The 14,045-nt window shown below is 39.6% G+C and overlaps 1 protein-coding gene across 7 annotated transcripts in view; it reads left to right on the top strand.

Moving 5' to 3' along the window:
• The first annotated feature begins 330 nt into the window (after positions 1–330).
• Positions 331–14,045, top strand: part of BRIP1 (BRCA1 interacting helicase 1) — a 190,394-nt gene continuing 176,679 nt past the window's right edge. For 2 of the 7 annotated variants that reach the window (XM_063628493.1, XM_055256721.2), the window contains exons 1-4: positions 331–609; positions 2,321–2,439; positions 4,288–4,399; positions 6,987–7,160. In XM_063628493.1, the coding sequence (XP_063484563.1) occupies positions 2,347–2,439; positions 4,288–4,399; positions 6,987–7,160 (379 nt within the window). In that variant the 5' untranslated portion in view covers positions 331–609; positions 2,321–2,346. Of the gene's footprint in view, positions 1,388–1,815; positions 1,982–2,316; positions 2,440–4,287; positions 4,400–6,986; positions 7,161–14,045 lie in introns of those variants that run through there. The other 5 variants (XM_055256722.2, XM_063628492.1, XM_063628491.1 and 2 more) reach the window with 5 other exon arrangements.

Here is a 14,045-nt window from a genome sequence, read left to right as displayed (position 1 = left end):
ATAAATGCTCAAAGAACTTGGCAAAGCTTAAAGATATTTCCTTTCCGCTGGTCTACGGACGTGAAGAATGAGACTTCCAGTTTCCAAGGAATTTGCTGCATACGCTCTCGCTGGTTTCAAAAGTCAAACCGAGACGACTTTCTACCTTAAACAAACACTAGGAATTTGCTGGAGTGGCGACAGCCTTCCGGTGCCGTCGCGTACCTTGAGCCTGTGTGTTTTTTTTTTTTTTTTTCGGAGACTTCCATTGGATGCCGAAGTCCTCGCCCCCTCACCTCGCGCCGGGATTGGTTGATTCCTGGCCTTGGCGGGTGATTGGTCGAGCTCACTGGGCTATTGGGCGCTAGGAGTCGAGGAGGCGGGAGGCGGGAATTCGTCTCGGGCTGTGTGGTTGAAGGGTCTGGTGAGTGCTGGAGTCGAGGAAAGATACGGCGGCCCCAAGCCTGCACACCAGGCCGGGGAAGTAGCAGTCCCGTCAGGAAGAGGGAGGAGGAAGGGCTCGTGCCCTTTTTCTCTTCCAGGGCTCCGCTTTATTTGCTCTCAGAAGTCGGTTTCCTTTTCTTCAGTGAATCGGAGCTCAGAGCGTTGCTTCGGTTTCCCTCCAGACAGGCAAGTCGGAGGGAAGTCAACGGAAAGGGCTTGAGTCCTTCTGCATCGCCTGCGGGCCCATCGGTGGTGACTGGATCACCAGGGCCTCGGGGATCTCAACTGGCTCGGGGAGGAGGGAGATACGGGGCAGAAAACCTGAGGAGGGAGCCTATCCTTACCTCCTTTGAGCGCAGGCCTGTTCTTAGCCCGGGCGCTGCGTTAATTCTTGGCGGGAGGCAGAGGGGTGTGTTTATCCTTTATGCAATGTTTGGGGGAAGCTACCCCATTTTGACACTATTGTTGCCACAGCCGGGGTACAGGACGGGCTGATTTCTAGATTATATCTGAGTAACTAGGCCAGCGTTGAGTTGCTGATTCATATTAAAAGGTTAGATTCCACCATACCTCATTCTCAGAGCTTTACAGATAGAATCGCAAAATGTTAAGAGCTGGAAAATACCCTAGAATAATGGTTCTTCTTTTGGAACACACAAGCAGTGGTGAATGTTATTATTGGCTTCATAATCTACTGAATTGCTATTTTAACCATCTCTTCGTCCCCAGATTGAATTTACAATTTTTTCCCACGACCGCAAATAATTCCGTATTTAATAACAATGCATGTAATTTCCCCCGCTATTTTGATTTCCTTGAGATATATTTACGGGAAGAGAAATCTATGGACGTTTTCTTCAGAAAAATGCAACCATGTACAGAAACTTATGCTTGCAATTTCAAGAGGTCATTGTCTCTGAATTACATCCGTGGATCCTAGGTTAAGAAAAGTGGTTTAGAAGAGGTGAGGATTAAAGTGATCCTCATCTGTGTCAGATCCTGGGTTAGGTACATTCTGCCCTGGCTAATTTTCATAAAAACCCTGTCAGGTAAGTAGTATTTCAATTCCATATGTGGAGAAACAAGCTCTGAGAAGTTAAGTGATTCACACAGTGGAATTCAAACTTAGGATTGCCTTACTCCAAAGCCCATCCTGTTTCTGTAATACTCTACTGACCTTCAAATAACATTTTTGAGTGCCTACTATGTGCCAAGGCATTCTCTTTCTTACAACAGCCTTTAAATTAAATTAGGGGTTATCACAGGTAAGGATCTTAGACTAGAGGAGTAAAAAGATATGTCAAAGATAACATATCTGAGTCAAAGATAACATACCAGGCACTGTACCAAAACCTGGTATAGAACCTATGCTTCCTGACTTCTGGTCCACAGCTTTTTTCTTCTAACTGGAGGACTGCAGAAAGGGGTAACACAAAGGGGAAGAACGGGAGAAAGAGTGGTGCTACGGAGTTGTACAGAGGGAGTCCTCAGGAACTTACTTGTTTCTGTAGGTTGATTACATCTGATCTAACTGTTACAAGAGCTCATGTTTAATCTGGTATGTACTTTATCATATTTGCACATTATTTCACTTAATCATTACCACAATCCTATGGGGTACATGCAGTCACTGTGGCTTAGAGAAGGTAACTAACTTTACCAAAGTCACACAACTAATACCTGGCAGAGTGAAGGATACAAATCTAGATTTGTTAGACTCTAAGACATGCTCTTGACCACTGTGATTTATAAGACTAGGACATTATTTTGTTTCCATTTGTTTTGTTTATACTTTTATTAATTCCAGTTTTTATTTCCAGATTTCTTAGTTTTGTTCCCTGCTTTTCTTTGAAAGGCGTGTCTCAATATTTGCCATTTTCATTTCTGTTGTAGTTAGGAATCTGAAATAAGCAGGAAAGCACTATGTCTTCAGTGTGGTCTGAATATACAATTGGCGGGGTGAAGATTTACTTTCCTTATAAAGCTTACCCGTCACAGCTTGCTATGATGAATTCTGTAAGTATTTTTCAGCAGTTAAGTTTTTATTAAGATATAGATACTTATGACCCATAAAGTACATTGAGTATGTGACTGCATTCATATTCTCAGTAAATGGAGAATATTTTCTGGGTTCACTTGGAAGAACACCTAACCTCTGGGAAACTACTGATTGCAGCTAAACTGTATATATCTGTGGTTAAGGCAAAGAAGAACATTCTGAAAAATGTTCTCAGCTCATTTGGAATTTCTGTACTTTTAATGAAAAACTGCTTTCTATAGAGTATTTACTATCTTTTACACAGAATACTATTTTTCTCACCATTGTTTTGTTTGGATCATGTAGAAAATTAATATACAAATTTGAGTAAACCAGCTTTCCAGTTTTGTTAAATCTATTTTGCCATATGTACTTCATATCTTATTTACTGGTAACAAGATTATTAGTATCCTGAATTTGTTCTTTTCCTTTCCTAGCCATGTTTTTATACTTTTATTACATATCTATGTCTCCATAAACAATATAGAATATTATTTTACATATTTTAAACTGTGCATTGATGTGATACTGTACCTTGTCTTTCATGCAGAACTTGAGTTTTTAAACTTAGCATTATTTTTAATGTATAGTCCTGTTGATTCTTTTTTTTTTTTTGAGACAGAGTCTCGCTCTGTCACCCAGGCTGGAGTGCAGTGGCACGATCTTGGCTCACTGCAAGCTCCGCCTCCCGGGTTCACGCCATTCTCCTGCCTCAGCCTCCCGAGTAGCTGGGACTACAGGCGCCGGCCACCATGGCCGGCAAATTTTTTTGTATTTTTAGTAGAGACGGGGTTTCACCGTGTTAGCCAGGATGGTCTCGATCTCCTGACCTCGTGATCCGCCTGCCTCAGCCTCCCAAAGTGCTGGGATTACAGGCGTGAGCCACCGCCCCCAGCCAGCCCTGTTGATTCTTAATCCATTTTAATTGTTGTATAAATTCCATTGGATGAATATACCAGAATTTATCTGTCCATTTTCTTATTGGTGGACATTTAGGTTGTTTACATTCTTTTGCAATTACAAACAATGCTGCTGTGAACTTTCTTTTTTCTTCTTTTTTTGAGACAACGTCTCACTCTGTCGCCCAGATTGGAGTGCAGCGGCGTGATCTTGGCTCACTGCAACCCCTGCCTCCCAGGCTGAAGCTATTCTCCTGCCTCAGCCTCCCCAGTAGCTGGGATTACAGGGATGTGCCACCACGCCCAGCTAATTTTTGTATTTTTAGTAGAGACGGGTTTTCACCGTGTTGGCCAGGCTGGTCTCGAACTCCTGACCTCAAATGATCCACCTGCCTTGACCTCCCAAAGTGCTGGGATTACAAGTGTGAGCCACTGTGCCTGGCTGCTGCTGTGAACTTTCTTATGCATGTTTCCTTGTGTTCATGTGGGAAAGGTTTTGGGTGTACAGATAGAACTGGACTTGCTGGACCTGGGCATCTTCACTTTATAAGAAATTGTTTATTTCTCTACCAAGTAATTGTAACAATTTGTACTCTCACTAGCAGTATCCTTCATTAAGTTTTCATCAAAGATATTGATAGGTAGTAATGTATTCTGGTTTTACAGAAATCATTGATTCTTGCATGATTCTGGCACAGATTGCTCTTTTCTTCTCTTGTGCTTGATATTTTGTTAAGATAATCTTAGGGAGAGGTGTAAAGGAATACAGTTTGGATTTAACTAAATACGTGTTCCTTCTGCTATTGTTGTGTTCCCTGGAGTGCAATCTCACTTCTCCTTGCTGTTCTATTTATACTTCAGATGGAGAGAGACCTTTATAAAGTTAATATGTTTATTAATCTTTTTCATTGGCTTCTGTGTTCATAGATTCTCAGAGGATTAAATAGTAAGCAACATTGTTTGTTGGAGAGTCCCACAGGAAGTGGAAAAAGCTTAGCCTTACTTTGTTCTGCTTTAGCATGGCAACAATCTCTTAGTGGTAAGTAGTTGCTTGATATCTTCAGGTTGCTTACTGGGATCTGAAAAAATACAATACAGTATTCTTTATCCAGACTGGTTCAGCCATGCTGTCACTAACTTAAATATTTGTTTAAAGATGTTTCTTTAAAATAAGTTATAAATCTTCCAAAAGAGTTTCAATATAGCAAAATGTGTTTAAGTAATGCTAAAATAGTATTGAACATAATTTAGTCTTTTGATGAGTCGGAAAGTACATAAAGACTTGGCAGCCTGGGCAACATAGTGATACCCCATCTCTACAAAAATTGACAATCAATTAGCCAGGCATGGTGATGTACACTTGTAGTCCCAGCTACTTGGGAGACTGAGGTGGTAGGATCGCTTGAGCCCAGGAGGTCAAGGTTGCAGAGAGCTGTGATTGTGCACTCCAGCCTGGGTGACAGAAAACAAACAAAGTTTTGGATGCTTAGAGTTATCATTATGAAAATAATTAGATGATAATTTTTATGTAAAAGATGCAAGAGATGGGCTGTCATGATGCCATAACACATACTAATTGCTTTTTTTGGGGGGGAATCCTTTAATATATTTGCTTACCTGTTCCTTTCTCATAACATTAGCACATAGAATATATAAAAAAGAATACATTCTAGTTGATCTTTCTACTTGTTAAAATGCCAGATAAACAGAAATTTAGTATAATATTGTTTGTATGAATTTATATTACTTCCCACTACTTTTCCTTTTTTTTTTTTTTTGAGTGGAGTCACCCAGGATGGAGCATAGTGATGTGATCATAGCTCACTGTAACCTCAAACTCCCGGGCTCAAGTGATTCTCCTGCTTCAGCCTCTTAAGTAGTTGGGATTACAGGCATGAACCACCAGGCCAAGCTATTTTTACTTTGTTTGCTAACAAATGCCTATTAATATTTACTTTTATGAAAGACTATATAAACTACATAATGAATCAGAAATATAATATTGGATACATTTTAGTTACATTAGATAGCTTTAACCTAAAGGTATTAGGAGAATTTGAGGTTAAACATGGTATGTGTATGTATGTATGTATGTGTATATAGGTGTATATATATAATATACATTTTTAAAATGAAATGTTTGTTACTAATAAGAGTATATTAAGGCTGGGCACAGTGGCTCACGCCTGTAATCCCAGCACTTTGGGAGGCCAAGGCGGGTGGATCACTTGATGTTGGAAGTTTGAGACCAGCCGGACCAACGTGGAGAAACTCCATCTCTACTAAAAATACAAAATTAGCCAGGCGAGGTAGCCTGTGCCTGTAATCCCAGCTACTCGAGAGGCTGAGGCAGGAGAATCACTTGAACCTGGGAGGTGGAGGTTGCAGTGAGCCGAGATTGCGCCACTGCACTTCAGCCTGGGCAACAGGAGCGAAACTCTGTCTCAAAAAAAAAAAAAAAAAAGAAAAGTAAATATTTCATAAGCTTTTGGTTCATTTTGATTCTCACTGATGTTAATTTTGGGAAAAATGAGTTTATCGGTACTAACTTCAGGTCTTAATGGCAGATGTCTGGAAAACAGAATTAGGAATATTTATATGGTACAAATGGGAAAACAATGTCAATACTGATTATTTTTAAAAATAAATTATTTAACTTTTTTGGGGGTATATGAATTGTACATTTGTATACAATGTAGGCACACAATGTAAACTTATTACAATTTGGTATTATATTTAGGTACTAAAATTACCTATTTTGTTGATTTGAATATTGACCTTAAAATGTATTTTGATGCAAGTATCAGAATTAATACATCAAAAAACATGTTTCTATTTGAAATAGAAGTATAATGTGGGGAATGATTTAACCCTTATGTGTTAGATTATTATTTAATATACTGAACTTTCAAATTCTTCATTTAGGGAAAGAGTAGTAATTAAGAATATACTTTAGGTCCTTGTTTCAATCCGTTCTTGAATTTTAGATAAATCTTAATATAAATGAATACTTGAGTAGTTGTACTTTTATTACATTATTAATCTTAGATTATTAGATTTTTACAGATTACATAAATGGGTGATAATTTCCCTATAAATGTTTTTGTTTTTGTTTTTGAAACAGAGTCTTGCTTTGTTGCCTAGGCTGGAGTGCAGTGGCACGATCTCGGCTCATTGCTACCTCTGCCTCCCAGGTTCAAGCGATTCTTCTGCCTCAGCCTCCTGAGTAGCTGGTATTACAGGCGTGCACCACCACGCCTGGCTAATTTTTGTGTTTTTAGTAGAGACAGGGTTTTACCATATTGGCCAGGCTGGTCTCGAACTCCTGACTTCAACTGATGTGCCCGCCTTGGCCTCCCAAAGTGCTAGGATAACAGGCGTGAGCCACTGTGTCTGACAAAACATTTTTGGCTTATTTCTCTCCTGTCCTAATTTGATGCTGCAGATAAAGTGACCAGCTTGTCCAGGTTTTCCAGGTACCTTCCTGGTGTTAGCCCTAAAAATCTTGTATCTTAGGAAACCTCCCAATCCTGGGTGAACTGGGCTGGTTACTTACCCTAGCTGCAGAGAATGATTAATATTTATTTAATTAGATGTATTATAAATAGAGGTTCTTTCATTTTTAGGGAAGGCAGCAGATGAGGGCATAAGTGAAAAAGCTGAAGTACCATTGTCATGTTGTTGTACATGCCATTCAAAGGATTTTACAAACAATGACATGAACCAAGGAACTTCACGTCATTTCAACTATCCAAGCACACCACCTTCTGAAAGAAATGGCACTTCATCAGCTTGTCAAGGTAATTTATATTTTGCCTGGATCAGCTGATATCTGTAATAAGAGTCTTAATTATTACTGTTATAAGCTCTAATTTATATAAGTTTGGTTAGCATAACTGAGTATATATCTCTATCTAGTTTCTATGGAATTATTTTAAAATAACACAGAGTGGTCAAAAATCCTTAGACGTTTTTAAATTCTTGGTTTGACTTTTAATTTATTGAGACATTTTTGTTGGCCTAAATAATTTTTTAACGAAGGCAAGGCATAATAAATGATTTTCCAAAATTGATGTTATTTGTAGCCAGTATTGTTAACTGTATATTAGAATTCTATAAAACAATGTTTGTATCCTGAGATAAAATCTAATTAGCCTCATTGATTCATTCTTGATAAGTTTGCCTGGCCTTCTGAGGCCAGTATCCTATATGAGAATCAGGTATGTTTATGTGTGATCTTTAAATAATTTTTACTAATTTTAGATAAATATATTAAAAGTAACGTAAGATTATTAATAATATATTTTAAAAATATTTCTCCTGCTTTTGGCTGTATAGAAAGGATAGACTATTATTTACCTAAGAAACCTAGAGAACATCCTGGACACTTTGCTCTTTCTTATTTCTTGATGTACATCTCCATATCCATTGGTACCTCCATAGTCCAAACTACCATTTCTTGTTTAGAGCATCCATTAACCCTTTCTTCTGCTTTTACTCATTTTATTCCTTTACCAGTCACCAGCAGGGAGACAGAGGTTGCCATGTTTGACTTAAGTCAAAACAAACAGTATCCATTTCCTAAAATCAAGGATGGAGTCAGCTTCCTCTGAAGCACATAACTATACAGAGGAGGGTAGATGATTGAACTTCTGGTAGAAATGAGGAAAGAGAAGTGGAATAGTTGTTAAATAGGTGACCAATAGTGTTGTCTACATTGTTTCGATTTTGGCCTTTTGGATTTCTTTCCTTTCCTTCAATTATTTATGCTTTCTCCTTCCTCAGAGACTTTGCTTCTATTAGTGTCTCTTCTGAGCAAAGTTCCATCTTCAACTTATTATCCTTTTCTTCCTCAGTTTACATGTGACCTCCTTGGGGTATCCATCACTGATTTTTCTGTCAGAGTAGATTTGATTTCCCTATTATAGTCTGTCTTCTCATTGTGTACCTTTCCTTTATAGCACTTGTTACATTTTGTATTATATGTGTCTGTCTAAATCTTTTATTAATCTCTGCTTCCTTGGCAGACTGTATACTTCATGAGGTTAGGAATGTTGTCAATTTGCTTACCATTGTATCCCTAGAACTCTAGCAGGGTGCCTGGCATATGGTAGACGCCAGATAAATATTTGTTGTTAGGAATGAATGGGATTAATTTTCAGCTAATTATAGGAATTCTGGTATATAATATTTATATACAACCTTTTAAAAACAGCTTTATTGAGGTTTACTTGACATAACAAATTGCATATATTTAAATGTTACACTTTTTTTTTTTTTTTGAGACAGAATCTCGCTCTGTTGCCCAGGCTGGAGTGCAGTGGTATGATCTCGGCTCACTGCAACCTTCACCTCCTGGTTTCGAGCAATTCCTCTGCCTCAGCCTCCCAAGTAATTGGGATTACAGGCGCCTGCCACCACGCCCAGCTAATTTTTTGTATTTTTAGTAGGGACAGGGTTTTACCATGTTGGCCAGGCTGGTTTTGACCTCCTGACCTCAAGTGACCCACCCGCCTTGGCCTCCCAGAGTGCTGGGATTATAGGCGTGAGCCACCGCGCCCAGCCTAAATGGTACACTTTGATACATTTTGACATATGTACCTCCATGAAACTTTCACCAGGATCAAGATAGTGAACATACACACCAAACCCATATTCACTTTCTCCAAAGGTTTTTAAACATGCTCACTTTCCCCAAAAGTTTTCTCATGGACCTTTGTTATCCCTCCTTCCCACCCCTCCATAACTAACCTCCCCAACCAACCACCTATCTGCTTTTTGTTACTATAGATTAGTTTGCATTTTCTGTAGTTTATATAAATGGATTCATACAGGATGTGTACTTATTTTGTCTGGCTTCTTTCACTTACGACAATTGTTTTGAGATTCCTCTATGTTGTTGCATATATTAATAGTTTGTTTCTTTATATTTCTGAGTAATAGTGCATGGATATACTACAAATTGGTTATCTAATTAGCTGTTTATGTATATTTGGGTTATTGCTAGTTCTGGGCTATTACAAAGACAGATACTAGGAACATTTGCATCTACACCTTTGTATGGATGTATGTTTTCATTTCTCTTGGGTGAATACTAGGAGCAGAATGACCAGATTGCTTTGTAGGTGTGTATGTTTTAACTTTTTTTTTTGAGACAGAGTCATTCTTGCCCAGGCTGGAATTCAGTGGCACGATCTCAGCTCACTGCAAACTCTGCCTCTTGGGTTCAAGCGATTCTCCTGCCTCAGCCTCCCAAGTAGCTGAGATTACAGGAATGTGCCGCCACACCTGGCTAATTTTTGTACTTTTAGTAGAGATGGGGTTTCACCACGTTGGTCAGGCTGGTCCCGAACTCCTGACCTCAAGTAATCTGCCCATCTGGGCCTCACAAAGTGTTGGGATTACAGGCGTGAGCCACCGTGCCCGGACAACTTTTTAAGAAATTTCCTAACTGTTTCATGAAGTGGTCATACCATTTTACATTCCCATCAGCAGTTACGAGAGTTCCAGTTTCTTCACTTCCTTGTGAACACTTGGTATTGTCAGTCCTTTTAATTTTAGCCATTCTTTTTTTTTTTTTTTTGGAGATAGGGTTTCATTTTGTTGCCCAGACTGGGTGCAGTACTATGATCTTGGCTCACTTGGCTCATTGCAACCCCTGCCTCCCAGGGTCCAGTGATCCTCACACTTCAGACTCGTGAGTAGCTGGGACTACAGGCATGCACCGCCACACCTGGCTAATTTTTGTTGGTTTTACCATGTCCCCCAGGCTTGTCTTGAACTCCTGGGCTCAAGTTATCTGCCTTCTTTGGCCTCCCAAAGCACTGGGATTATAGGCATGAGCCACCATACCTGGCCTTAATTTTAGCTACTCTAATAGGCATGTGGCGGTATCTCATTGTGGATTTAATTTCATTTCCCATATTTTCATGTTCTTATTAGCTATCCATGTATCTTGTTTGATGATATGTCTGTTCAAATAATTGCCTATTTTTTATTAGTTTGTTTTCTTATTGTTAAATTTTGAGACTTCTTTAAACATTTTTAATACAAGTCTTTGATCAGATAGAATTTTAGGTTTACATTTAGGTCTAAGATCCGTTTTGAGTTAATGTGTGTATATGGTGCAAGGTATGGATTCAAGTTCATTTTTTTGCATGTGGATATCCAGTTGTTCAGCACCATATATGAAAAATGATTATCCATATGTACACAACTTGATTTTGACATTACTGTGAGTCAGTGTTATTTAGAATAGTCTAAATGGGAAAAATCAAGGTTGTATTCTGCTACCCTCTTTATATTTGTAAGTAAATCCTTTAATCTGTAAACTAAATATAGAAAAATGCAAATCCTAAGTATATAGCTTGATGGATTTTCACTGTCGTAATTACTACATAGATTAAAAAAAAAAAGACATTACCAACACCCCAGAGGCCCTCCTCATCTTCTTTTTCAGTCACTGTCCCTTCTTTCCGTAGGTAATTCTTGTCCTCCTGTGACCACTGATGAGTTTTGCCTTTTTATAGAAATAGAGTGAAACTCTGTCTCAAAAAAAAAAAGAAATGGAATTATATATGTAATCTTGTATCTGTCTTTTGCTTAATATTGTATTTGTGAGATTCATTCATGCTGATGCATATAGTAGTACTTCTTGTTTCTGTGTATTATTTCCTTGTATGAATATACCACAGTTTATTAATCTGTTCTACAGTTGTTAGGCATTGGGTTGTTTTCAGTATTGTTTAATAGTGCTGTTATGAACATTCTTGTTCAAAGGCTGTGAATAGGTAAGTATTGTCTATAGACACATACCTGGTCATAGTATATACGTATGTTCAGCTACAGTAGATACTGACAACATTTTCTAAAGTGGTTGAATCAATTTATGCATCCCTGGTCAGATCCCTCCAACCCCTGCAGCAGTGTATGAAAGTTGTTCACCATTTTTGTTAATACTTGATATTTATAGTTTAAAAAAATGTTAGTCATTCTTGTGTACGTGTGGTATTCTCATTGGGTTTTAGTTAGTATTTCTCTGGTGACTTCATCTGTTTATTGGTCATTTGGATACCCTCTTTAGTGAATTGCCTAATCAAGTTGTTTGCCATTTTTCTTTTGTTTTTTATTTGAGGTGGGGTTTCACTCTGTTGCTCAGGCTGGAGTGCAGTGGTGCGATCTCAACTCACTGCACCTGCCACCTCCCAGGCTCAAGCAATTCTCCTGCCTCAACCTCCTGAGTAGCTGGGATTACAGGCACCTGCCGCCACGCCCGGCTGATCTTTGTATTTTTAGTAGAAATGAGGTTTCACCATGTTGGCCAGGCTGATCTCGAACTCCTGGCGTCAAATGATCACTCACCTTAGCCTCCCAAAGTGCTTGGATTACAGGTGTGAGCCACCGTGCCCAGCCTCCATTTTTCTATTGGGTATTTTTTAGGTTTCTTGAAGATTTTAAAAAACATAATCAGGAGATATCTTCTTTCTTTTTAACTTTGTGTCTTAAAGATTTTACCCCTTTGATGAACTTCCTTCAAACTCCCTTGCTATCAAGACCAGGAAGATAAGCCTTTTTGTATGTGATGATAATATGATTTTTATTTTTATGAATTGGGGTTACCCTTATTTGGCACATGGCAGTTCGGTTTTCTAAAACTAAGTGATCATTTTGGGTGGACTCCCTACCCTCTTAATAGGCCCATGTCAGTTTGCCCCTTATTGATTTGGGACAGAGTTTCTCCACAGTGGCACTATTGACATTTGTTGTAGGAGCCCTCCCTTGTGAGATTTAGCAATACCCCTGGCCTTTATGCACTGGATGCTAGTAGTATTTCCACCTCTGCTCTTTTTGTGACAACCAAAAATGTCTCCAGACATTACCCAGTATGCCTGGGATGAGAAGCGGTGGTGTTAAAATTGGCCCGGTTGAGAATCACTGATCTAGGTTTATTTTGTGGCTATTTTACTGTTTGCGTGGACATGCAGAGCTCAAAATTACCTGTCTTGTCTAAAATATATTTGGAAATGCAAAGGACTAAGGATAGCCAGGATGCTTTTGAAGAAGCAGTTCAAGGTGAGAGATTTGATCCACCAAATATACTGATTTATTGTATGTAAATATAGAGTAATTAAGACAGACTGAGGTTAGCACAGTGATAGACCCATATAAAAGTATAGAGAACCCTAATTCGGTCCCACATGTATCCAGAAACTTGATATTTTTATAGAAGTGCCCCTACAGCTTGTAGGGGAAAGGAAGAACTTGAGTGGTGCTGGGCCTATTAGATGTCTATATGGAAAAAATTGAAATTGGAGCCCTACTTTATACCATATACAAAAACCCATTCAAGGTAGATTAAAGACCTACTTCTGAAAGGCAAAACTGTTAGGATTTTTAGAGTATAGTGGTTTTCAAACTGTGTTTCTAAGAACCTTATAAAGAAAACATGACTCATAAGGGAAGGGGGAAAGTGGCTCAGGGAAGTTCTGGGTCTTTCATCCCTATTTTGGAAATTTTAAGCAACATTTCTTTTTTTTTTTCTTTTTTTGAGATGGAGTCTCGTTCTGTCACCTAGGCTGGAGTGCAGTGGCGCGATCTTGGCTCACTGCAACCTCTGCCTCCCGGGTTCAAGTGATCTCCTGCCTCAGCCTCCCAAGTAGCTGGGATTACAGGCATGCACCACCATGCTAGCTAATTTTTGTATTTTTAGTAGAGATGGGCTTTCGTCACATTGGCCAGGCTGGTCTCAAACTCCTGGCCTCAGGTGATCCACCTGCCTCGGCCTCCCAAAGTGCTGGCCTCCCACCATGCCCAGCTGCAACATTTCTTTAAAAAGAAAATAGTCCTACACTTTAGAAAAAACTTGAAAATCAGTGCTATGTGGCGTAGGTTCATTTCTGAGTTTATGTAATCTCAAGCTTTCTTTTTTTTTTTTGGAGACAGAGTCTTGTTCTGTTGCCCGGGCTGGAGTGCATGGCGCAATCTCAGCTCACTGCAACCTCTGCCTCCCAGGTTCAAGAGATTCTCATGCCTCAACCTCCCGAGTAGCTGGGATTATAGGCCTGCACTACCATGCACAGCTAATTTTTGTATTTTTAATAGAGATGGGATTTTGCTATGTTGCCCAGGCAGGTCTTGAACTCCTAGGCTCAAGTTATCCACTCGCCTCAGCCTTCCAAAGTGCTGGGATTAAAGGCGTGAGCCACTGGGGCCGGCGTCAAATTTGTGTTTTGAAAACAGTATTGGACCTGCTCATGTAGGTCTTTCTCTGCTGTAAATCCTTTAGGGCCAAGGGTTCTCTTTTTCACTGTTTTTCCATGGTCTCTGGCCGTGGGATAGACTCAATGTAATAAATGATTGTTGGCTGGGCGTGGTGGCTCACGCCTGTAATCCCAGCACTTTGGTAGGCTAGGCGGGTGGATCACCTGAGGTCAGGAGTTCGAGACCAGCCTGACCAACATGGAGAAACCCCGTCTCTACTCAAAATACAAAATTAGCCAGGCGTGGTGGCGCATGCCTGTAATCCCGCTACTCAAGTGGCTGAGGCAGGAGAATCGCTTGAACCCAGGAGGTGGAGGTTGTGGTGAGCTGAGATCACACCATTGCACTTCAGCCTCGGCAACAAGAGGAAAACTCCATCTCAAAACTCCAAACTCCTTGAGATGGAGTCTCGCTCTTTCGCCCAG

The sequence above is a fragment of the Symphalangus syndactylus genome, chromosome 20, assembly GCF_028878055.3.
Source record: "Symphalangus syndactylus isolate Jambi chromosome 20, NHGRI_mSymSyn1-v2.1_pri, whole genome shotgun sequence".
Taxonomy (NCBI): Eukaryota; Metazoa; Chordata; class Mammalia; order Primates; family Hylobatidae; genus Symphalangus; species Symphalangus syndactylus.
The sequence above is the reverse complement of the archived record's forward strand: the minus strand, read 5'-3'. Positions and strand labels throughout refer to the sequence as shown.